A 25,189-nucleotide genomic window follows, 5' to 3' on the forward strand; every position below is an offset into this window, starting at 1 on the left:
CTCATGGCGGGGGGACAGAATTAAACTTTCCGAGGAGAAGGCAAAGGGATACTGGGGTCCAGGTGTGTTTCTAACCATCCCTGACACTCGAGCCCCTTGGTCCCTAACTCATAGGGCGGCATACTGGGCTGGAGGGCTAGACCCCTTGGAACGGGGAGATCCAGTGACCATCCCCACTCCGGGACTGGATCAAATTACCGAGAGCGTGCAGAAAGCCGCCTGCCTCCAGCTCACGCATGACCGGCACTTACTACCCCATCAGCCCTCCCCAATGTTGCTAAAAGCTGACCCCAGTCAAATGAAACCCCTGATAAAGGGCCTCCCTGACCCCCTAAAGCTATATGCCATACAGGAGCTGATCACTTTCAGCCTCAACGTGGGAATCTCTGGAGGGGAACAAAGCGGTAAAGCTGCGGTTAGGAGAGTGGAATTAGGCGATCGGCCTTCAAAAGGCCTACCCCCCGGGAGAAACCTAGGGTCAGGGATGATGAGGAGCCAACTCTGGAGAGAGGGTTTATGTAAGGAAATACCTGGAGAACTTGTGGATAGCTTACCCCTGTCTAACCTGCAATAATTAGTAGAAGTATGGAAAGATCCGGATAGGACTTTTAGGCAAGAAGAAAGGGCCCCGACTGGGCCGGACTCTCCCTCTGCCCCCCCACCGCGGAACACCGGGGTACTGAAGCCAAGTCGGGAAACCTGCTCCGCCATCCCCATTAAGTGAGCCAGGGGACAGCTCGTGGACTTATGTGAGACGGCTCACAATGAATGCAAATGTTTTGGCTTTAGAACAAGTTTGGAACAAAACACCTAAATGATGCTGTTCTGCATGTAGTATTGGTAAAAGGTGTAAAAATTATAAGGAACCAGAGGAAGAGGAAGATGATGTTGGATTATTAGTGGCTCCAGGACAGAGAATTATATGGGGAGGTAATGGTCAGGGTGGAAATGGGGAAGTTGGAGAAGGTGATGTGGACAGTGATGCTGAAAGTGAAGGGGAGAATTTCAGTCTGATAGCAGGAAGAACTGGGGGGCGGGCAGTGCTGCAAAGTTCCGTTCTCGGTAACGGACTTAAGAGATGGCTGGAACATATAGGGAGGATCCGGAAAAGTTGGCAAAGGTGTTGGAAACTATTATGGAGAATCATGACGCAGATTGGAAGGATATACAGGTGGATAATCCAGTCCTTTTAAAACCAGTTCTAAAAGGGACTGAGTTTTCCTTTTCTTTTGCAGGGGGAGAATCAGACTGTCGCCTGCTAAACATACCGATCTCGTTGGAGGAGTGCTGGACCTTGATGAGTACCACCAATGTTGTACTTCAGTAATTGTTTAACAGTAGTAGTCATTGCCTTAATGTACTTACAATTTCTCACGTGGATGGTGGTCCTCCTCTCCTCTGGGAAAGGAGGACATGGAGGGAGTGGAAACAGTACTCCTTCAGACCTTGCATGGGAACTAATTCATGGGTTTACTAGAATCTGGAGTAGAACCAACCAAGGGGTATGCGTTGCCCTTCCCCAGTCAACCGAACAAGGATTGACTTTTTTTTTGTTGCATCGCCCAATATTATGTATAACTTGGAAATGAATCAAACTATAGAACAACCCTATGTCTTGTTCCCCCTTTTCCGGACAACTTATACTGACTGGGAAGATAATTAAGAACTTTGCTTGGGGGCAGACTGACACGTATTTTGCTTATTATAACAAGTCTGATTCACATTTCTGGGAACGGTCCTCTTGCAATGCTACTCACCCACCAATGAATTTTACCTATGGAACGAAATCGGTGCTCCGGAACAATCCAGCTGGCCCATATTCTGTACCTTGCTCCTATTTCCCATTTGACTCCTTTCACCCCTTAGAACAACCGGGTTTTATGAGGCCAATTATTCCCTAAATGTGAATCTCTCTTGGTGTATACAACTTCCCAAAAGCACGGGGCGTGAACCTAGAGACCTGACAAATTTACAGTGGATGTGGTCACAAATGAGACCCCTCCTCCAACCGCTAAGGTATGCCAATCCCCCACAGCATAGCTGGTCTGATCTGTTTACATGTGCCAAAGTTCTTAACTGTAATACTGGTCCTGGGGACCGCCCCGAGACCTGGCTTTTGGAAAGAGTAAGGGTTCTGATAAGGGACACGTGTATTTGCTGGGGTTATCCTTCCCGCAGATATAGAAATCGGGATATTCTCTGCAACAAAGTTTACAATGAAACTGAGGATTATGGTAGAGTCAAGTATTGTGGCATACACACTACCCTTTGAAGGGCCTGCCACTCACTGCAAAACCTGATATATATTTTGTGGACTACAATGATACCTGGACCTGTGAAACTAGCATATACCCGGCCCCCTTGGGACTAGTTTGGGGATGTTCTAACAGGAAATTTTATTCCTATTTAACACTGAAATATCACGCTGGTCTGAAATGTGGCTTAGTCATCCCATTCTTATGCCCATCTCATGTTTTCAATTTCACTGCCCCTCCCCGGCGAGTGCACTGGGAAGGGGCAGAAGCCCCAAAAACCCGACCTGAATGGGCGATCAGTGGAGTCCAGGTCCCCAATTACTATACAGATGGGCAAGTAGTGGCGCTAATGTTTGAAAACATTTTCACCCCATATGTAACCCTAAAGCAACATCAATTTGTTCTAGAAAATATTACCTGGCAAGTACACCTTCTAAGTAATTGGACCAGATACGCTTTAGGAGAACTCAATCTACAAGTCAACAGGTGTCAAAAATGACGCTCCAAAGTCATTTAGCCTTAGACATAATATTGTTAAAAGCACAAGGGGTATGTGGTATGTTGAATTTAGTTGATGGAGAGTGTTGCATAACTATTCACAATGCCAGTATTACTATAGAGGAGGCATGGACCAAAATGAAAGAAATCGCCAATCAAACTGCCGAACTCTTCTGATCACTCCAACCGAAAGACTGCTTCAATGGACATGCACCCAGATCTTGGTTTGCCTCCCTCCTACAGTCCTGGGGACTCATGGCGTGGGGGAAATGGTTAGCGCAAATTGGAATAACCCTGTTGGTTGGATTTCTATTCCTAATGATTGGCATAGCTATTGTTCGATGTATGTTTACCCGTCTGCTTGCTTCTGCTTCCTCTCTCTTTTCTCCTGCTGTTCGCTATGTTCGTATCACCACCCAGAAAGACGAAATCAAGGACCCTCCACCAACTCTCAAATCTTATTTTTGATGGTTGGCCTTGCTATTGTAAAATGTATGATTTTGTGAACTTTGTCTTCTCTATCCTCTATTATACAGAGAATGTTTGAGCCACGGGGTGATGTGAGGGGACTGAAAGAGTTAATGTCTCAAACATTGTGGAGACATAAGGTGCGATTTGCATGGTGACGGCAAGTCGGCTACCATGGGATGGGGAGAGCTCTTCGGAGGAGAGACTAAAAGAGGTGGTGTCTTGCGAGACACCGAAGGAGGTACTGTCTCAAACGTTGTGGCGAGATCAGGTGCAGCCAGTTGGCTAGCACGGGAGGAGAAGAGCGCGTCGGAGGATGCACAGTTACCATATGTGGCCAGAGGTCACACAGACTTTATCTAAGGAATGGGCCTGCGACCACCCGAAACTTGGGATGAAACTCCTTGCGACCACCCCCCTCCCCCAGTGCCTGCAAACTTTCGAGGACCAGAACAACATAAATCCTCACGGGCGTGACCTGAGGCAGGGACTAGAGTACAAAAAGGCACCCCCCCGACCCAGGGAACGGTGCGCGCCCATCACCAGAGGATTGGCACGTCTGTCATCGTCATCACGGGATCCAAGGGTGGTGATACCTTTCCTTTTCTCTATCCCCCTCTCTTCTCTTTTCCTTTTCTCGCTTCTCTCTTCCTCTACTCTTCCACTATATATATATATCCAGGTCTATGAGTTTTGGATGAATTGTGACGAGTTGCCTGGAAAATAGCTCCATTGCCAAATTGCCTCTGTTCGTTCATTGAGCTTGCTAGTTCGTTAAGTTTGTCCATTTGTCTAATTTGCCAGTTAATAAAGTTGCTAGTCAGACTGTTCCTCTGAGTCATTGTCGTGACTCTACTGGCCCGCAGCTCTGTCAAGCAGAGATCGGCCTTTGTCGGTACACAAACCCCCAGGGAATCAAAAAGATTCACCCATCTCGCAACCCACCGAGTGGGTCAAGACAGGCACTGGCAAAAGGCATCAGACACTCTGGAATGTTAGCGTTAGGGTAAAAGATAGGATTAGGGGTATGGGATAGGGTAAGGTTTAGGGTTAGGGGTTAGGCTTAGAGTTAGGGGTTAGGGTTAGGGCTGTTAGGGTTAGGGTAAGGAGTTAGAGATAGGGTTAGGGTTAGAGGTTAGGGTTAGGGTGTTGGGGATTAGGGTTAGGGATAGGGTCAGGGTTCGGGCTTAGAGATTAGAGTTAGTTTTAGGATTAGGGTTAGGTTTTGCGGTTAGGGCTAGAGGGTTAGAGTTAGGGGCTTAGATTTAGCAGTTTAAATTTAGGGTTAGGGTTTAGGTTTAGGGGCTAGGGGTTAGGATTAGGGGTTAGGGTTAGAGTTAGGCATTATGGCTTAGGGTTGGGTATATGGTTATGTTCAGGCGTTAGGGTTAAGGTTAGGGTTAGGCATAGGGTTAAGGTTCAGGTTAGGTGTTAGTGATACAGTTAGGGTTTCGGTTAGGGTTATGGCTGGGGATATGGTTAGGGTTTACTATTAGGAGTTAGAGTTAACGTTAGGTTTAGGATTAGGATTAGGTTTTGGAATTGGGTTTAGGGGGTTAGAATAAGTGGGTTAGATTTAGGGAGTTAGGGTTAGGGTTTAGGGTTAGGGACCAGGGTTTAGGATTAGTAGTTACAGTCAGGGTTAGGGGTTTGGATTAGCATTAACGTTTAGTGTTAGGCTTAGGTTTTTTGGTTAGTTTTTATGTTAGGGGTTAGGATTAGGTTTAGTTTAGTGTTCAGATTAGGGGTTAGATTTAGGCGTTACGTTAAGGGTTAGGGTTAGGTGTGAGGGATATGGTTAGGGGTTAAGGTTAGGGATAGGGTTAGGGTTAGGTTTAAGGGTTATGGTTAGGGGGTTTGGTTAGCTGATTAGGGTTAGGAGGTTAGGGTTAGGCTTAAGGGTTAGGGTTAGGGGTTAGAGTTGGTGTCAGGGTGAGGGTTAGGGTTTAGGGTTAGCGTATAGGGCTAGGGATTAGGGTTAGGGTTTACAGGTTAGGTTTAGGGGTAGGGTTGCATGTGTATTCTAGGTTTGGGGTTAGCGTTAGTGCTAGGGTTAGCAGTAGGGTTAGGGTTTAGGGTTAGGAGTTAGAGTTATCATTAGGCTTAGGATTTGGTATTAGGGTTATGCTTACAAAGTTAGAGTTTGGGGGTTAGGGGGTTAGATTTAGGTGGTTAGGTTTATGGTTAACTTTCAGGGTTAGGGGCTAGGGGTTAGGTGTAGGGGTTAGGGTCAGGGTTAGGGTCAGGTTTAGTGGTTAGTGTTAGGGTTAAGGTTAGGTTTAGGGACAGCGTTAGATTTTGGGTTAGGGTTTAGAGCTGGGGATTAGGGTTAGGTTTTGGGGTTAAGGTTTATTGTTAGTGTTATGTTAAGGATTAGGTTTACAGTTTGGGGTTAGGTTTAGGTTGTTAGAGTTAGGGGGTTAGATGCAGGGGGGTATGTTTTGAGTTAGAGTTTAGGGCTGGGGCTAGGGTTTATGATTAGGGGTTAGGGTTGGGGTTAGGTTTAGCATTAAGGTTTAGGGTTAGGTTTAGGGGTTAGGAGTTTTTTTAGGTGTTAAGTTTAGGGTTAGGATTTAGGGTTAGGGTTACTTTTAGGGGTTAGATTTAAGGTCAGGTTTAGGGTTAAGGTTTAGGGTTTTGGTTAGGGCTAGAGTCAGTTTAAATGTTTAGGGTTAGGGTTCGTGGTGGTTTTTTTTAAATAGATCATAAAAGTTAATGATTAATAAGAGGACTAATGGACATGGTAGCTGTCAGCTTTAGCAGATTATTTGCAATTGTTCCACATGCCATTTTTAGAGGGCAACGATAGTTGGAAGCTAGGTGAGTTGCTGCACATAGGAACAAGTGTTTCATCTGTCGCAAACAAGATTTTTTCAGCAGAGTTGACCCAGGTACCACGTAGATTCCAGCTGACATACAGGATGGTTTAGTAGAAGTCTGAACTGTCATTAAAGACCCCTGGGTTTGAGTACCCAGTCAGACATGCAAGTGACACAACTCCAGGAGGAATTACCGGTATTTTGGATGATGGGCTCATCAAGTAGACATGGATCCTGACATAAATGAGGGAACTGTTGGTGGCATTCAGGAGATTCATGGAAAGCAGTTCACATAGCCAGAAATAATCAGATGCACAAGGAGAAGAATGGCAAAGAATCCAAGGAACAGATCAGAAGCTGCAAGATACAATGACTAACAATAAAAGTCACTAGCCTGATGCAGCTTGTAGGAGGAGCAGATGCCAGTCACACCAACTAACACTGGTAAGTGCATCACATATCATATCAGCCAGGCTGTAACCCTGCTGTCCTTAGCATGTGTTAAACTACAGAATACAGCATCTGATTTAGGAAAGAACTAACAGAAAAAAGCAAAAATGCATACACAAGTTCTTTGAGAAGCACAACAGAAACAATGAGTAGTTTGATAAAAAAGGAAGAGAGCCAGTAGTGTTTAATCCAGGAAGATAGGCAAAATGGGGATGTCATGACATTCTAAGGGTGGACAAAGGGACATTGTGCAGAGTTTGGATAGTGAATCGGTAGTCATGAGGCATGGAACAAGCCCTGATCTGGTGCATCTTTCCTAGAGCTAGTAAAGAATAGACTATGTATTTATCAAACAGCTATGCTCTGTTAAAAAAACAAAAACCAAAAACCAAACCCAACAATTAAGTGACTTAATAATCATCCTGGTCACCCCAGATGAGTTCACAGTTCTCTGACCTGAGCTGATACTGCAAGGAAGTCTAGTTCATTTCATGCAGGAGTAGAAAAGTTGATAGGCTGTGAGATGCTGGGACTTGAGGCTGATGGTGTATCTGTGTCCAGTCACTAGATTTCAAGTTGAAAGAAAGGAGCTTACAGAGCAGGAGACTCTGGGTGCTGTAATTCATTGCAGCATTTAAACTGAGTGGCAGAATCTCTGATGATGCAGCAGAGGTGATAGGAATGTAGCTCTAGCAGCTGGAGTGCAGAGAGGAGAGGCCTGGTCAGAAGAACAGGGTGTGCAACTCTGGTTATTAAGTATAACACCAAGAGATGATAAGCATTGCCATTCATATAATATAGCTTAGTGGCCAAGGATGTAGTGATAAGCTCAAGCCCCTGTGAGTGTCCACTGTACTCTAGGCATCTACGCTCAGCATTTCTGTAAATGTTTCTTACAATTAAGAACTCTAAAAGTGTTCTTGCTGCAAGGTTTTTCCAAGAAAATACTTCTGTTCTGCTCTGAGCCAGGAAAAAGTAACAAAATCCAGCTTCCCAGAGTACAGGTGAGGAGACTGGCCACAGAGCCCTTCCCACAAAGAAAGGGGAGTGGAGTCTGCTTACACTGAGGCAAAGAGAAGGGGAACATTCATGGCAATCTTTGGAGGCTTTTGGAGAAAGCACTGTCCTCCTGTCCACAGAACAACTGGAGATTGTTCATGGATACTCTCTTGTCTCATGAACAGACAGTATTGTAAAAATAAGTCACTAAAAGGGTAGAGTGAATTTAGTACAGAAGCAGAAATTGGAGTGACTAGGGACAGACAGAAAAATGAGAAAAAATGCCCACTTGGCACATGGGGACAAGCAAGAGGGTCCACTGAAAGGAGGGATATCTCTCAAGTTGAGGCATTCCCAGCAACAACAGCTTTGAGCACCCATTTGCCTTTTTCTCACTCCCCAGTGAATGCCTCACCCTAGAATTCAGCAAGGTTAGGGGCATATGAGCCTCACCCTCATCTTTCTCTCATGGCAGCAAGTCTCCTCAGCCCCGGACATGGGGAATGCAGCCAGTCACTGACCAGGTTCTTCAGAGGCATGTAGAAAAGGCAGCTCTTGACTCAGTGCTTTAAATCTCAGGACTCCTTCCTCCAAGTCGATGCAACACTAAAGAAGGGGAGAGCCAGTTACTTGCTGGACATTTCAGATAGCAAATCTCATGATGTCTATGACTGGGGTAAACCTGTATAACCATCAAACAACCCCACTTTGGGTTTGTAGAGACCTTACAGTTCCCCTCCCTGTCCCCCATGCTGCCTCCTTGCTCTTATTCCCTTCAGTGGATTCCTCTCCAAACCCTTCACAGGGCCATTCCCCTCCCTTCTTCCTATGACTCCCTCTAAGGTGATGTCCTCACATCATTCAGCCATTCAGCCCAATGCTTTTCCTGCTTTATGAGTCTGACATGCGGCTACAAATATTTGATAGGCAGGAGCAAGCTTGCTGCAGCCATATTCTGAGCCACCCAGGAGCCAGGCTCAGCAGAGCACTAACCCTGAGCTGAGCTGACAAAAGGAGAGGATTCTTTCCACCCATGTCCATCTAGTGTTGGACACTGAATGTGATCATACAGCTTCATTTGGCTCAAAGCAAGGGCAGAGCTTGTTCACATCTGCCTTCAAAAGGCAACACAGATATAACTTGTGACACAACATGCCTTGCCTTTTCTAGTCTCCTCTTCAGTTTCCTCTTCCTTTTTGCAGCTTGTATGGTCAGGAATACAAAGAATGGGAGATGTGATAGTATCCTATTGGGTGATTCCTTTCTTAAAACCTTTAAGAAGGACTGGAAAGGAATCAGTGACTCAGAGCATACTGCAGCCAGCCAGGCAGCTGTGCAACAAGCATTGCAAGTGGTACTCTGGAAGACCTGGCTGTATTTCTGATGCTTCCAGCAACCAAATCTTGGAGAACTTGAGAGGAGCCCTGCAATAAGCAAGAAGCTGTTCCTCACCTTGAGAGACAATAGAGTCTGGAGACCAATGCAAAACTCCAGCATTTCATCATCTGAGAAGAGAGAAGAGACTGATCAGGCTCAAGACTATACATACTGCCCCTCTAAAGAAAGTGTGTCTCTTCTGTAAGAAGATGTGGAATATGAGAGCATCTGGTTCATAAAGTTATATGGTTATGGCCTATTCAGTATAAAGTAAATAACAAATAACAAAGCAAGTGATGAATTAAACACACAAACATTAACAAGCAGGTGGTAACAGTGACAATAACAAAGACCAGCACTCTTCTGCCACTGACTGATGAGCCATTAAAGGAGCTACTTAGGCACAGCCCTGAAGAGGGTCAAAATGACCTTTGTAGCTGATAAGAGGAGGGAACCATGATTATCATGAGTATTATGAGGTATTTGAGGGGGTTTGTGGAATTGTTTGACACTTACTATGAGATATCAGAAGGGGCTTGTGGGATCATGTAAAACTTACTACGGGCTGTGTAGGGGAAGGGCCAAAGGCAGGAGAAGGCAAGCAGCAGGGTGGATCAAGAACAAGCATGGAAAAACGGAGAGGAGAGAGGGGATAAGGAGGCCAGTCACATGCAAGCAGGCTGTTGGTCAGTTCACTTGTCTGACCGAACTCTGCGCCTGATGACCTATGTGATCTTCTTGTTAAATAATTTTATTAATTTTTTTCTGTATAACCTCTCTATCCTACATGTGACTGCTGCAAGTCTTAAGTGTCAGCAAGCGTAGAAGATGCCACAGGTTAAAGGGCAAATAGCTCTAGATGTCAGTAACCGGAGGGACTGGCATACAAGAGAGGTGCCAGTAACTGAAGGGACCACAGGCCATAGGGCTCATAGGTCTGTGTTAGCAGCTGGAGAAGGGGATGTAGCTCACAGGTGCCAGCAACTAGAGACCAGTGTGCAAGAGAAGTCTGGGTGCCTGTAACTGGGGGAGCACAGGCCATAGGGCTAATACATCTGGGTGCCAGCAACTGGAGGGATTGCAATGTGCGCTGCAAGGTCTAAGTTCCGGTAACTGGAGAAGGACTATGGGTCACAGAGCTTGTAGGTCTAGGTGCCAGTAACTGGAGAGATCAGTATGCAAGAGAGCTCTGGGTACCAGCTCTGACCAGGGTCACAGGGCCCTTAGGTTTATAAGCCAGCAACTGAAGAGGAAAGGGCATATATGCGAGAGGTCTAAATGCCATTAACTAGGAAGACTTGGGTGTGTTTATATTTGCCCAGTGAATTTAATCCTATATGTTTGTGGTTTTGTATACATAATTAGCTAGCAAACTTCAATCTGGTCTAGCCAGTGAGTAGGAGGAAGCCTGCATCCGGAAAGACTCAAGGTCTGGGTCAGTGGCTAGGTAAGGGGCCCAGGGTCCAGACATGGATATAAGACAGACCTAGAAGCTATGCTGTTATTTTAAGACTCTGTGACTATAAGTGTGCTTGTGAATCTAGAGACTGAGGATGTATGAGCTTCTGCTAGTGAACATCAATCCTGGTCAGCCAGAGAGGAGGACCAGGACTGGGCTATGTGTGCTGGTGTTTATGTGAGTTCTGGTAAAAGCACTGCTCTGTATGTGGTAATCTGTGTGGCTGGCCTTGTCTGTGTCCTCTCTGTATGTGCCTCTCTGGAATATACTTTCAGCCACTAAGAACATGCATTGGACTAGGCGAGAGTGACCTCCTGGGTCTTAAGAGTCATCCATCTGGACTTCAGTGGTGGGGAAGGAGGAATTCCCAGGTCCTGGAGTCTGCAGGATTCAGCAGCCACCAGTAACAACATTAACACTTCTCATGTCTCCTGGATGCCTGCTTGCCCTGTAACCAGTGGCTGTATTTTATAATTTATTTATAACCACATAAGCAAGAGCACTGTGTGCACAGGGAGATGTAAGGCACAGATGTAAGCAGTTCTGCTCCTTCCAGGCAGCCATTTCTACATCCCAGCAAAATGGATAGGTGCTACTGGGCTAAATTCACCTGTGCTGGTACTAATACAGTCTCCCCATGAAGGGCAAGAACAAGTAGAGGGGAAACCAGGGAAGAAGAGTGAGCTGGAGTGTGGAAGAGGAGGAAGCTCTTTCTAGATGACTAGGAAAGGGGGAAAAATGGACATGAAAAGAGGGAGCAAGGGAGGCCTTGGAAGATGAATAGCAATCATCAAAGATGAGGAGACAGATAAAGGCAAGAGGGTAAAGCTAGAAGACTAATAGGGAGAAAGAACAGGGGGAAAAAGGTTATAAGTTGTTTTCAGCATATGCACAGCTTGATGTAAATGCAGAACATGCAGCCTTTCTGCTGTTTTCTGAGTATTCTCCAGTGCCTGCTGACTTGACCTTGTCTCCTACAGCTCCTTCCTTCAAAGGGTCCTGCCTTAGGACACCGAGGGAGACTCAGCATTCTGGGGCTACCATGTTCTTCCAGGGTGCTCCCTGCAGCAGAGGCACATGAGTACACAGAGAAACACTCTGGGGAATAAGCTGAGTTTCTCTGGTGACTTCCATCCAGCCAAAGACACAAATGCCCATTCAATAGGAGAACATAGGGCACCAGAGGACTAATCAAGCAGTATGGATAATTTTAAGAAAGGTCCATTTTAGAAGGAAATGAGAATTTTCCACATCCTGTGTTAAGACCAAAAAGCACGTAATTTCTCCCAACTTTCAATGTCTTCTGTCTTCTCTGTACTCTTCCTATGCCCTTTGCCTTTGGTTACATTGAGGGTATTCACAGCGCATAATGATCTTGGCCAGCAGTGGAGATGATCACATCACCAACCTCCCACTGCATTACGCTTTTCCCAGACATCCTTTTAAATGCCCTTGGCAGGGCAAGAGGGACACAGGAAAACTGGGGGAGAGGAGGGGCTGGCACTCTCACCTACAACCAGTGCTGAACACAGCACTGTCTCCTGGCCAAATTGCAACTCCATATGTTCTACTCGGCCAACAACGCTGGGGATGGGAAGAGAGAGGTCTCCACAGTCCATGGCAGACACTTCTTCCAGCCTGTGGGACACAAGAGGTGTTATTGCCTCAAGTGGAGGAAGAGGAGGAAAAACAGGACTTCTCACTGATGACAGTACTTCTTGGTCTCATTGGGAACAGGCCTACAAGAGGAGGAATCTCCTTCATACAGCATGTCTGGAGGCAGATTCCACAAGCAAAAAATAAGGTGCTTTCCATTTGGGTTCCTCATGCTGAGGCTAACCAAAGCTGAGGCTTTGCGCTGCAGTACACACAGACAGAATGACACAGCTCTGCCTCCTAGTCTAGGATCTGCACACAACTTTGCCAGTGCTCCTGATGCCTTGCGCTGTACCCCACCCTCTGCATCTTCTCCTGAACAGCCATGTGCACATGCAAAGCTGCTAGTAATTATCATTGGGGCTGGGAATTAAAAGTGCCTATGTTCTTGTCATAGGTTTTCTTTTAGCCACCCCTCCTTTTCTATTGTGCAAAGACTTACCCCAGCTGGTTTAAACAACTCTTGGAGATGAGATTTGGTAGACACCCAGTGTTAACAGTTGCTTTCAATACCTGACCTTGGCACTAGAAAAAACAACAACAGATAATTACTGTAGGCTCAAAATTGGCATACCCACTCCTCCAACAGTGTGACAATCCCTTAGACCTTCCTTAGCAACACAGCCAAAGATGTGGTGTTTTAGGCAGTAGTCAGAAGGCAGGAGACTCATCCAAGACAACGGTGGTCTCCCCAGTGCTCTGCAAACCTCTGCCAAAGGCTTCTTTTTGAATTGGTTGTCTTTAATTTGTATTTGATTGCCCAGACACTTATCTGTTATCAGCGACTTTAACTTAGCAGTATTCCAGTCAAAAGATGCATAACTAGTGAATTTGTTCAGAAAACCCACATGGACTTTATTAGCAGAGCAATAATCGATATGACAAAAGCTTCTAAAGGAATATAAGCATTTGCTACAGCCTTTGTAGGCTTCCTTCCTCCATTTCTTCTGGTGTCACAGGGAACAATGTTCCAGGGCTAGACATCTGTTCTCAGTTGAACAGCTTCCACAAGGAGAAGCAGGAGCACCCAGGACAAGCATCCCTGAGAAGAGCTTGAATTTAAGGCAGTTCCCAAGATAACTGACACATCCAAGTGACTCTTGAATCCAAGAAACAACCTAATCAAGAGGTGTCTATTTTGTGTGGGGCTTACATTAAGTTCCTAGACAGCTCTTTAAGGAAATATGACATGAACACTACAACTACAATATTCACAGCTGGTGTCATCTAGCAAAGGGAGAGACTGGATGCCCTGCACCCAAGTCACCTCTGCATGATCTTACTGGAACAATCCCCAGTGCCTTGCCCACTTCATTTCTTCACCCCTTTGCACTTGAAAGGGAACAGGAGATGTGGTTGCCATCTGTTTTCTGTCCCCTCTGCATAGAGGTCCTTAATGGCAGGCCAGAAGTGCTGAAGTAACAGCAGGTCTCATATATGGTAGAGGTCTGAAAAAATAGGGTTGTCAAGGACATCAATAAGAGTTATGTTCAGAAAAAAAAAGGAGGTGCAGGACTTAGTAAAGAAATTGGAAAAGATGGAGTAACTGCCGTCTACAAAATATGGCTTGCAGCTACCTATAGCGCCTAACTATACCCATTCTTGATGGCCTAGTTCTTCAAGGCTCTGTCTTGCACCAACACCCGAAAAAAACCCAACCACAAAGTCTCCCTCTTGGGAGGCTCATTTTCCTCCTGCTATCATTTGTGTTTTTCCTGTGATTCCTTCTCTTCCATCCACCATGGCACTCAGTGCCATTAGCCACTCAGAAGCAGCAACAGATCTCCCACAGCTCCTCTACCTTTATCCTCATTTCTGATGAGCTTAAATGCTTTGAACACCTTAAGCTGATCGGCATGACCATCAGGGACTCAGTGCAGCACCACTAGGGTCAAGGAAATGTCTCAATTGCCTGATTTCTTAACTAAATCTGTTTATGATTATTATATGTGTTAATCATCAGAGAGCTACATCCAGTATTTCCAAGACTGTGTTTTCAAAAATGTGCTATTTGTGATTTATTATAAAGAGAAAACACCTCCTGTGAGAAATACTGGAATGCTGCAAACAGACACAACACCAATAGTAGCTTGAGTGCTAATTGCACTCAAGGCAACCTCAGAGAGTGCATGCTGGAAACTTCAAGTCTGTTTTGTCTTGGAGCTCTTCCTATGGTCTAAACTGCACCTGCAGTACATCAGTGTAGAGAATTTCATCACTCTGAACATTTAGATACACCATATTCCTTGAATGGCCATTAGTTGAGAAAGTCTCAAGAACTGCAAGACAACTGGAGCTAGCGATCTCAACCTATTTTGTTTTACAGAGTTCATGAAGAATCATGTAAGACATATACGTATATATATGATGTATATTTAAATAACATCAGTGGTTTTAGAAGGATGAGTATTTACCATGTGTGGCCTCATCCAGGAACAAGGAGAGCAGTGCTCAAGCAGTATCTACACAGAAAATATGCACAGATCCATATTTTCAACAGCTCCTGATTGGGTTATTATACTTTTTCTTCTTTAATGTAAAAAAGCATGTCTTATTCATAAAGAATTATGTCCAGTTAATTAACAGCCCCGTGTGACTGCAAACACTTGTGACTCCTTACAACACCCAAGTGAGGCATATAATGCTAAATACATTAGGAAAGGCAAAGCCAAGACAGATCTCACAAACTTCTGGCTGCCAGCACTGTGCCTTCCCCATTATATCATGTGCTTCTCACAGTCTCAGCCACACTGGCATCTACGTTCAATCCAAGGGTGCTCTTTGGCACATGGTATGGAAATTGCCACAGAACTACAAAGTCACAAGTTTGGAGAACACAAAACTTAACCGACCTGATACCTGTGGAAGATTCATGAAACAGAGTCAGAGCACAGAGAAACCATCCCCCAGAAGATCTCTCTGCAGTTCCTTGCACATTCATACAGGAATGTTCCCCCAGCTCCTTCACAAATGAGCAGTCCTGTTTCACTGCGGAGCAGCTTGAACTGCCATCCCGTGGTAATACAGATCACACATGACAGCTGCTAGGAGATCCACCTGAGCAGCTGCCTGTTCCCAGAATGCACGCCCATTCTCTTGCCCTTCGTTCATGCATGCCTCCTGCCTCTTGGCACAAATCTGCTTTAAGCAAGGCAGGGAGCATGCTAGAGCCTCACAGAAGGGGAAGAGCTGCAAAGCACTCTATTTACAAGCTCCTGATTTTGGCAATACTTCTGCTTGTTGAAGAAAAAACATTGCCACCATGGCTCCAGGCTGCCTGCCATATCAAGTTTAAACATTCAGGACTAGGAGTAGTGCCTGCCCATAGAGGTCTCCAAGGCCAACAGGAGAGATCCCCCCTTACCTCATGACAACAGCTGTTTGTGGCAAAAGCGGGTATTACAAACTCCAGGCTTTTAGGGAGAAAACAGCCTGAAAATTGACTGGACCCAGAGGCCAGTCTCTTATCCCTGCCCATAGCAGGGGGTTGGAACTAGGTGATCTTTAAGATCCATTCCAACCCAAACTGTTCTATGATTCTATGATTCTGTTACAAAATGCCTCCCCTTCTGCTTTTAGAGCTCTGTAATGTCTGTGCTGTCTGGTCCTCACTGACACATCAGCCCTGCCTGGAAGGACTGTGGCCACACTAAGCAAGGCCACAAGGCAAGAAGCAAGATAAAGCACAAAGTGCAGATACATGCACTCCCTCCTCATCCTCTGTACTGTGCTTCACAGAAGAGGCTTCCCTGTGCCTCCTCACCACCCAAGTGGGTATATTAGCCATGAGTATCAGGTCAGGTATGCTACCCAGACTGCAGCCTGCCAACTGTCCAGCTGAATCAGCTTTTCCTCATTAACAGACATGGATTCTACTGGGAAAGAGTTGACCATCCCTGTGACTCACAGAGGCAAATTGTTCATTGCCCAGCTACAGCAAAGGCATTGTATCAGCTTTTCAGAAACAGAAGATCTGGAGTATGGATAGCAATTGCTAAGGAATCACTTTGGGAGCAGGCAGACCTAAGATGCATGAGCTGTTAGCATTGCTGTGATAATAAACCTAAACTGTATCACTAGGCAGATTCTTGAGTTTTGTTTTAGAGCAGGCTGGGAAAGTTGCACGTTAGAAACTTGCTAGGATATGACAGGACAGTAATTATTCTGTAGAAAACAACATTTCATCTCATGCAGTGGTAAACAGCCCTGCACAGTTATCAACTCCAGCAGCCTCACAACAGCTATCCTCCTTCCAATTATGCTACTAATTATTTGCCCAGGAGCCTGAGGAGAGTCCTTGGTCCAGCATACCACAAATACAATGCAGATTAGGTAAGGAGTGCACAGGCAGCTGATGAGCACTGTAAGCCTTCTTGAACTAATAGGACTTTTCATCACAATACCCACTCTCATCTCTGCTGCAGAATTTTCAGTCTGTTACTACCAGTCACCATTAGTCTTTATATAGATGTCAATTATGGGGATTTCCAAGAAAGTGAAAGAGGGGAGGGGAAATCAGCAAGGATCACCATTTATAAAGAGCTTTGTTTTCTGAAATCATGTCAGTTCCAAAGTCAAGAAGCTGCTTTAACCAATCAAGGTTGATTACTCCCAGGTTGCTTTGGCACAGAGGAAAAGCAGCCTTGGACAACAGTAGAGTCTTTCAGCATCTATTTCCAAGTCAATGAGAGACAAGCCCCACCACAAAAAATAACAGCTTGATTTTACGATGCAGGTGCCAGTCATGGCAACCTTTCCAAACTGCTTTGCAAAAACTGCCACAAAAAGGGGTAATTCTGCTAAAGTACCATGTGAGCAACCCACCTAAGTAAATAGGAGGGTGAGTGACTCTGCGGTACAACTATTACAGACTGGGTCTGTCTGTGATCTCTGAAACTTAAAAAGGCCTTAGGCACAGGGCAACTATAACCTGTTAGAGTGAAAACACTTATTGCCTGAATCTCCCTGTATCACTGAAGTCTACATATATTCAGCTTTATTTCCTAGTCAAGTTCAGTCACTAGTCAGGTAATGCATTTGTTACCACTTTGACATTTTCAGCATACTTGCCTGAGTGTAAATGGGAGCTTTATGCTGGTAGATGATCTTTTCTCGGGAGCTGCTGTCAGAGAGGAGAGACTTCACTGGGGTTGTGTACCATTTCTAATAAAAACTACACCATAGTCAAGCAGTTCTCCAAAAGGTACCAGCTCACCTCTCCAGTTAAAATGAACTGGCAGCCTGAGTGCTATTTCCTGCCATAGATCTGTTACTTACAGGCAAGGCTTTTTGAAGTTCACAAATATGAACGTGAAAAGCAGCAAGACTAAAAAGAAGGGGAGGAGAGCTTCCCTTCCTTCAAGGTAAGAAGATTAAGTGTGACAAACAGTGACTGGCTCTTAAGAAGGGCAGAAAAAGAGAGAAGTGCCTGTGCAGAAGGTACTGAGTTCAGGGAGAGTTAAGTGCAGCATTAGACCTATTTCCTTGACTGTGCTCATTAACCTTCCTCCATGAAGGAAAATGTAATGTGTATAACAGTTGGGGTACAGTCCATTAGAAACACAAAAGGGGAACAAGTAGTGGACTCTGACACTGAATTAGCTGCTGCCCCTGGGATATGATACCTATGCATGCCTGTCCTTGTTCGATGTACATGCCTGGCAAAAAACCCACCCTTTAACATTGAGTTTCCTCTTACAGAACAATACCGAGTTGTGATTAAAGCAAAAGAAACACCTTCATTTGCTCAAAAACCCACTCCAGCTATTTGGAGAAATTACACTGACAGCCATTTATCCTACTAGTCTGTTCTCCCACATATGGTTATGTTTACCTAGCTGCATCAGTGTCTAAAACCCAGGGTAAGCAATGCCTAACTGCAACAGGCTGGAAAACAAACCAGACAGTGGCTTTGCATGGTCCTGAGACACCTGATCTGAACATTTCAGCAACTTGCTACCAGACTGTGTTCATATGCTAATTAATTGTGCCAACTGAATATTCAAAGGTGTATGTGTTTTTCCTGGAAGTGTAGACTTTACACTTTAACATGTGAGATGTTCTTTAGGACAGGTAACTGAAATAAACACAGCTTTAAAATGGATTTTGTATACCACATCTATATCCTGGTGAATCTCATATCTGCATATTACTGAACAGCTCTAACCATGCAGCCCTCTTTCATGGGGCACAGCTTTTGGATGTGCTTTCTTACCTACAAGGGCCAGGGAGGAATGTGTTCTGCTGTATAGGAGGATATAAGAAAAAAATACTGCTTCCATCAAGAAATGCAACAGTGCTAATTCAGAGCACAGTTAGCACCTTTCTTAGGAGGTCCTTTGACACCTGAAAGAATCAGACAAAACTGGATCCAGTAAGTGTAAATGAACTAGGAGCACCTGTCTTAAAGTGATAAGGAGACATTCCTTGCTTCTGTATGCAGTTATGAAATACCTCATATCACGGGAAAGCTGGCCTCCAAAGGAAGGAGATGTGATTAAGGCAATTTATCTTCAAATATGGACAACTAGCATGCATGTGGCAGAAAGGCTTTCCTCTGTCTGTTGGAAGAACTGAATCCAAACTCTAGGAGAGGCCATGCAGGAAATCTGCTTTCTCTGGCTGCAGCTGGCTTTGCAATTAATAACTTAGCATGGCCCTTGGGAGTGGGGCAGCTGGAACTCATTGAGCATTCGCCATCACTGTGAAATCGGCAGCACCATGTTGTTGCCTTACCTGGCACTGTATTAGCAGGGGTGAAGTCTCTTTTCTCCTGTCCTCTCCCTTTTCGATCTTTTCATCCTGGTCTTTTGCCAGCGGAGATTGAACCCATGCAGACTGAACCCTGGTCTCGCCCCGCAGCTTGTTCAGATTGCCTTCCAAGAGGCGCCGCTGGACCACGCTATGTGGCTGCTGTCTCCATCACAAAGAAAGAGAAATCCCAGCTAAGTATGGAGCTAAGGACAAGGACATTTGTTAGCCCAGGGAAGCAGATTGCAAATGCTTGACCCAACTGATCATCCTGATGAAAGACAGGCTTATCCCAAAAAACTTTCTTTAAATCCCAAGATTTTTTCTGTAGCGACTAAGGTGATGTTAAAGTGTTGGGCTATCTGTGACAGGCAGATCTCTAGGATGCAATTGTTGGAGGAGAAGAACATGCCTGATGCATGCTCTCCCCACACATATCTGTTCCTTCAGCTAAACGTGCACTTGGCAATCTCATACCTGTTCAGGTATTGCAGTACTCTACCTGGTGGGTATGTGCTGATATCCAACCAGGCACACTCACACCTTCTAATGTGGGAGGGGACGGGGGATGCAGCATGTGTGTGATGTACGTGTGGGTAAGAAGGCAGGACTCCAGAAATTTTAGGTGTACAAGCAATTATTTACAGTGAAGTGGGAAGCTTCCCCTGCATAGGAAAATAAAACTAGCTTCTGATGTTCTTTGGAGTCTGTCTCTGCTCCCCTCCATCAGAAGTGATACTATTTTGACTCCCTTCCTAGTTGTGGGAGCCGCTATGAAGCCCTAAGTTGTTCACAGTTAGAAGGGAGTGTCATCAGCCAGATCAACGGCTGAACTGACTTTATTCCTATCTCATGTATCTCATTTGTATCTCACGTATCTCGTATTCCTATCTCCTTTCTTCTGGGCGGAAGAAGGGGAGGTGCACCAAAAGGGAAGAAAAATGGTGAAAACCTTCTTGTCCCAACATTGCATACGCACATAAGAAAGTGTTGCTTTGGAAAGAAAGCTTCCTTTGTCATCAGCTTGATGCTCTAGTTTTTGCCCAGTGTTGATCCAGTGCCTGCAGTCCCTGCACAGCTACTGAATAAACAATGGGCAGCATCAATGAAGTAGGCCTGTGGAGGTAGCTTTGTCCTTTCTCCATGTACTCAGCCCCATGGCCCTTCTCCAGGAGAGCAGCTGATCAGAGCTGACAATAGCGTTCTCAGTAACAACTGCCTATGTGAAGAAAGGCAATGAATCTAAAGGGGCTGATGTGCTACAGCATAAACCGTTGCTTTTATCTTTCTAAAAAAAAATTTTTTAAAGTAAGCTTTCAGATGGTGCAGCAGTTTGGTGTAGGATCATATCAATGGGCAGGCCAAACATCTGAATTAGGCCAGACCTGCCAATGAGTTGGGCTGTATTGACCCTACAGGGTGTGTGTGCTTCAGACTATCCTTATGCTTGGTCAGAGGGCTGAGGCCAGGGAAGAGTGTAAATTGCAACTCGAAGTGCACTGACTTGGCAGTTTTGCCCGATGGTTGGAGCGGGAGAGCTGTCACTGGCTCTTTGGTTGCACTCAGCATTGCTCTTCACAAGGCGCCGAGTCCCTCATGCCTCTGTTTCCCTGTCACTCAAGGGGCGAGAGTCAGATCATTCACAGGCTGCATGAGATACGCTGCAGTAGTTGAAAAAGTGAGGTAAAAATATCCCTCTGTTCCTGGTCTGTTCCCAGCCTACTGTGCAGGCCCACAGCACAGCTGGCTGTTGTACTTCACTCCCTAAATACTCTGAGCACAGTGCCAGTTTGGCTGCCAGCTAACATCTGGGCCATGGGAAAAGGGCAGGGAACTGACAGCAGGTCTCCAAATTCCCACCCTCCCTCCTGTCTCCTCTCACAATCTAGCACGCAAAGGACCTTTCCCTGTCCCCGCAACCTTTCCCACAGAAAGGGCAGGGCCTCTGCAGCTGCCACCTCTGTCTCCTTCTTGTCGCTCAGGCTGGGAAGAGGCCAAGCACTGATGGGGAGTAGATGAGCTTTGGGACTGTGGAGGCATCTGATTCAAGAGCAGACTCCTGGGGCCCTCCCTGTCTTCTGTCTCACCAGTGAGATGGAGAAGTGGAGACCGTTGTCTCTCTTGGGCTGGTAGGAAACAATGAGATGAAGGGGATGGTGAGGGAGGACCTGAAGGGAGTTGTGGCCAGCAGCTGGAAGAGAGACCCTCTCAGGACTCTTAGAAGCGTCAGAGCGGTTTCCCGGTGCAACTTATCAAGTTCAGGCTCTCCAATGTGAAATCTCAAGGCCTTGCTATGATTAGTGAAGTTGTATGAGCTGGGGATCTTGATTTTTGGGAGGGGAGAAGCCACATCTTCAGACCTTCTTGGTACTTTCAGAATATTTTAGCTGATGCAGCTACTCTTTTTTTCCCATTTAAAAAAAAAAAAAAAAGTCATGCTTGTAGTTGTTATAAAGCTGGAAATGTGAGGTCTCCACTGAAATGTATAATTACTCATTGTTGGAGATGTGATGGGCACATCAAATCCCAGACACTGCTGGATGCATTGCATAAGCTGAATGCACATGCAGAATACACAGAAAAGAGTGGCAAAAAGTAACAGCCTGACTTTGTATAAGAAAACATGTAGTTTTTCTAAATGACATGGGGCCTTGCTCTAATTTTAGGACATGCGGGGCTGCCACAGCTGAGGACTCTGGCACTGTCAGTGGAGACATGTTTTGGGGAATTAATTAAACTCTCCTCCCAGTGTAAGTGCTATAGGACTCTGGGGTGTTTTGCAGTCTCTCCAAGATCAACCTCTCTAGTACTTTCTCTCCAAGATCAACCTCTCTAGTACTTCCTCCTGCTGCTTTGCTTTCAGCCCTGCATTCCTCTCCTCCAGGAGGGAGCGAGATCAATTTAGGAAACATAGATGGAGTTTTGCATGGGGCTGGAGGAGTCCCTGAAAGCATATTTTGCACTCTGATTTGCAGCCCCCAAAACATCACAGCGATATCACAGTGGCCTAGCGAGTTGCAGGGACTGCCGACTTGCTCTTGGAAATCTAAGGCCTGGTTCTTCTCTTGCTCCAAGGTAAACCAGAAACGGAGGTACCACAGCTACCGCATTGACCCCAGGTATGGCACTACGTGTGTGAACTTTGCACAGGTGCCACACTTTATTTTGTGGCTTCTAACACCAGTGCAAAACTTCCATGGCAGAAAAGATGTTACGCTTTATTCACTGCTCCCTAGCTCCATGGTGAAAATGTTTCAGCCATTCTGTTACAGACCAAACGTGAACTATGCAGTGGTTTTGAGTGACCGAACGCCATCTGCATGCGAGGAAGTCTCCTGTCTAGAATGGAGAATTTGACCAGGAGAGCTGCTCGTGGCAAGTGATTCAGACAAGGCCTGTCTTGCTAGAGCAAGCATTTGGGGCTTCAGAGTGCCAGCCTCTGGAGGCCAAGACTGCCACTCATACTGAGCAGGGCTCTCACAGAGGCCTCTGGCTGGCACTGCAGTTGTTGTTTTGGGGCATGGTGTGACAGGAGTCAATTCCAAAGCAAAGCAGGTGGACGTGTTTCTCTCTGCCTTCGTGGCTGAGCTCAGCAAAGACGCACTAAAAGACTCAAAAGTGGCTCCTCCCCATTCCCTGCCAAAAGCTGTACAAGGAAGAGCCCAGCGGTATGTCTGGCTGTCCCCTCCTGAGGAGATGTTTCAGCTGCAACGCTGCAGGGCGTGAAGGGCCAGTGCTAGCCTGCCAGTGCTGCCAGCTTGAACGGGGCCCTCCAGGCTCCAGTGTGGCCAGACCTCCTTCCCCACGGGGAGGAGAGGCCCTGTTCCTCGCTAACACGACACTTATGTGACTCCCCTCTTGTACTTCAGACAGCAACTGTGTTCAGGGCCAGAGGGACGCTCAAGACTAGTCCCGGCTGAGAGCCGTGTGTGCGGCTGCGAAGGGCTGGCAGAGCTTGAGGAGACAGCTCAGGGTGGCTTTGAGGAGCCACCCTTGACCCTGCTGAGCCAGGGACTCTCAGCAGCAGCCGAGGCGGCTGCGGGGAGGGTATCGGGAGCAGGAGGGTGCGCTGGCACAGGAAAGCAGCACTGACCCCTCGGCTGCACGCAGCAGAGCCGCTGCATCCGAAGGTTTCAGCAAGGGGGGTAGCTTCCATTCAGGCCCGGTGCCTGGGACCCTGCCTGTCCTGCACGTGTGCCCCTGTGCGCAGCAGCACCTCGCTGCCGGCAGCCGTGGGGCCTGCCACGGGAGCTGGGAAACGACCGGAGGAGATACACACACATGAGCATCCATGGTGTTGCTGCAACGGTCTGAGGATACAGAGGGAAGCACAGGCTGCAGGGAGGGGCAAGATCTTTTATGACACCCACTGGCACAGCTAGAATAAGTGGTTGTGTCCACATCACTGGCCAGACCCAGGGCCTCTTTTGGGAAAATGGTTTAGACCTCCGCATCCTAAGCAGTTAAACTCCACAGTGGAGAGGAGAAGTTAGACAGCAAAACTGCCAGAGCAAGGGGGAGATGCGTGCAGTTAAGCCAGCAAGAGATCCCATGGGAAACTGCTCCCTGTCTTGGGGAAGTCCCTCCAGACCACAGACTGCCCAGGCTCCTGGAACAGATCCCCAGCCTGATGCCTCCTGCTCCACATCTCCACAAGGAGATGCCCACAGACCTCACTCCCATGCCTCCTCCCCAAAGGTGTTATCCACGGGTGCTGGCCACTGTAGCTGCCTGCGTGTCTGGCTAGCAGACCTGCCCTGTGCTTGCCCCTCCGGAAATCCAAAGAGTGAGGGGAAATAATGCAAAAAGGTGACAAGGTCAAACATAAGCCTCTTGGAGTTTCATGAACTGTGCTTCCTTCCCTGCTGAGTCCAGGAAGGAGTCTGCTTTTGAGCTGGATCATGCAGGGATACTTGAGGGCTTTCAGAGATGTCCCACATGGAAACATACATGTCAGATGAACATATGTATCGGGTGAGTGGAAAGTTGGATGCCGGGGAGTCCTTCCAGTCCATGTCTGCCTGCCTCTGCGAGGAGTTTGGTCCCTATGGGGATGCATGAGAAGATGGATGGAAAAAATGGGCAATTAATTCTTTCCCCTCACCCTGACCTGCTCCTAGATGATGCTGAAGGGAAGTTTCATCTTTGCTGAACCCATGACCCTTTCACAAAGCCTGGCAGCAGTTCCCAACTGGGATGAAGGACACCCTCCCAAATGGGGTCCCACTGGACTCACCAGATCCTTGGAGGTGCCAAGCCTTGTCAAGCCATCCAGGGGCAGCAGATCAGCAGAGTCCTTGTGCACAAATTGGGTGGCCTGTTTAAGGCGCCTCTTCTGTTGCAGAATAGCTTTGTTCCTCAGCTCCACCTCACACTGCTGTTGCTGCAGGTCAGGAGCAACCTCACTCTGCTTTTCCTCCCGGTCTCCTTGTCCCAGTGGCAGGGGACAGCTCTTCCTTGTGCTCATGGTGAAGATTCAGACAGAACAGGTCCTTCTTGGTATGCTGGGGTGTTCCCTGCACTCGTCTCCTGGTGTTTGCCCTCTTGAGGCTGACTCAGTCTCTGAGCTCCTTTCCCTTTCCCTTCCCCACAGCTCTCCTTCTCTCCCTTTTTCTGCCTTTTTCCTGCTCTATTAGTTATAACTCACCCATCTCTGAAGTGTCTCTGTGTCTTTTTCTCCCTCTGTCCTCTCCACTCACACAGTGTCCCTCTGCTCCTCACCTCTCCCTCTCTTCTGCCCTGACTGCAGCTCTGCCTCCTCCAGCCGGTGGGTTCCTGTCGTAACAGAAAAAGCCCCACGTCAGAAACCGATTTCCATAAATTACAGCAGAGCCGGCAAGATGCTCCAGCTGGAAAAATCCAGCAGCAGAAGGATGGCCCCGCTGTTGGGGGCTGGACTTACCTCCCTTGGGCTGTGCGCGCGCACGCGCGCATGTGTGTGTGAGTGTGTGTGTGTACACTGCCTGTTCCCCCCGATACGCTGAAGAGACAGTAAATCTCTCGGTGGCAGGCTGTGCAGTTCAGTGTCTCTGCTGGGGGAGCTTTGACACATCTCAGTAAATCTGTAAATCTGGCAACAACATGGTTCAGTCTAGAAGATGATACAATGCCTTGGTAAATGGGAGCGAGCATCCGCCTCAAGGCTCCTGGCAGGCATGCCCAGTCTCATTTCTGCAGAGAGTGTCACGCATTTCGAATAGGCTGCACTGAAGGATTTTACCGTGTAGCTTGAGCAAAATGCTGAAGGCCTGGTTTCTGCTTCCAGCCACGGCAAATGTGTTGGGCCTGACTCTGCCCTCATTTTCACCCTTCTCCATCTAGAGCCAAAGTTGCAGAAGCCTAAAATCACTGGCTTGTTGATACCAGTGGACTTGACTCCCTGTTTACACTAAGAGTATGGCTGACATTGCTGCAGTATGGGAAGTCTGGACCAGGGCAGACATCCCTCCTCCCAGGGG

At 46.7% G+C, this 25,189-nt stretch overlaps 1 protein-coding gene across 6 annotated transcripts; it reads right to left on the reverse strand.

The window, feature by feature from the left end:
* Window positions 1–354: 354 nt before the first annotated feature.
* On the reverse strand, window positions 355–24,510 carry NRIP2 (nuclear receptor interacting protein 2). Of its 6 annotated transcripts, none has more exons than XR_012776806.1 (7): window positions 23,968–24,510; window positions 18,717–18,893; window positions 12,424–12,506; window positions 11,836–11,963; window positions 8,942–8,994; window positions 7,943–8,095; window positions 355–7,208 (listed from the first exon to the last, which is right to left on the reverse strand). XR_012776806.1 is itself a non-coding variant. In XM_075509471.1 (7 exons), the coding sequence occupies exons 1-7, from the start codon at window positions 24,196–24,198 to the stop codon at window positions 7,180–7,182; spliced, it is 786 nt and encodes a 261-aa protein (XP_075365586.1). In that variant the 5' UTR covers window positions 24,199–24,510; the 3' UTR covers window positions 355–7,179. The 6 variants fall into 6 exon arrangements, 4 of the variants coding, with proteins under 4 accessions (XP_075365586.1, XP_075365615.1, XP_075365596.1 ...); XM_075509471.1 differs by having other exon boundaries at window positions 8,011–8,095; XR_012776811.1 differs by lacking the exon at window positions 8,942–8,994.
* Window positions 24,511–25,189: the final 679 nt, after the last annotated feature.

This window comes from Mycteria americana, chromosome 1 (assembly GCF_035582795.1).
Source record: "Mycteria americana isolate JAX WOST 10 ecotype Jacksonville Zoo and Gardens chromosome 1, USCA_MyAme_1.0, whole genome shotgun sequence".
NCBI classification, from domain to species: domain Eukaryota; kingdom Metazoa; phylum Chordata; class Aves; order Ciconiiformes; family Ciconiidae; genus Mycteria; species Mycteria americana.

Coding starts and splice junctions, on each gene's coding strand:
- NRIP2 (XM_075509471.1), bottom strand. CDS start 24,198: ATGAGCACAAGGAAGAGCTGTCCCCTGCCACTGGGACAAGGAGACCGG. Junction 12,507..18,716: donor CCCTGCTAATACAGTGCCAG/GTAAGGCAACAA, acceptor TGTTTTTTCTAG/TGCCAAGGTCAGGTATTGAA. Junction 8,096..8,941: donor AGACTCTATTGTCTCTCAAG/GTGAGGAACAGC, acceptor CCCCTTCTTTAG/TGTTGCATCGACTTGGAGGA.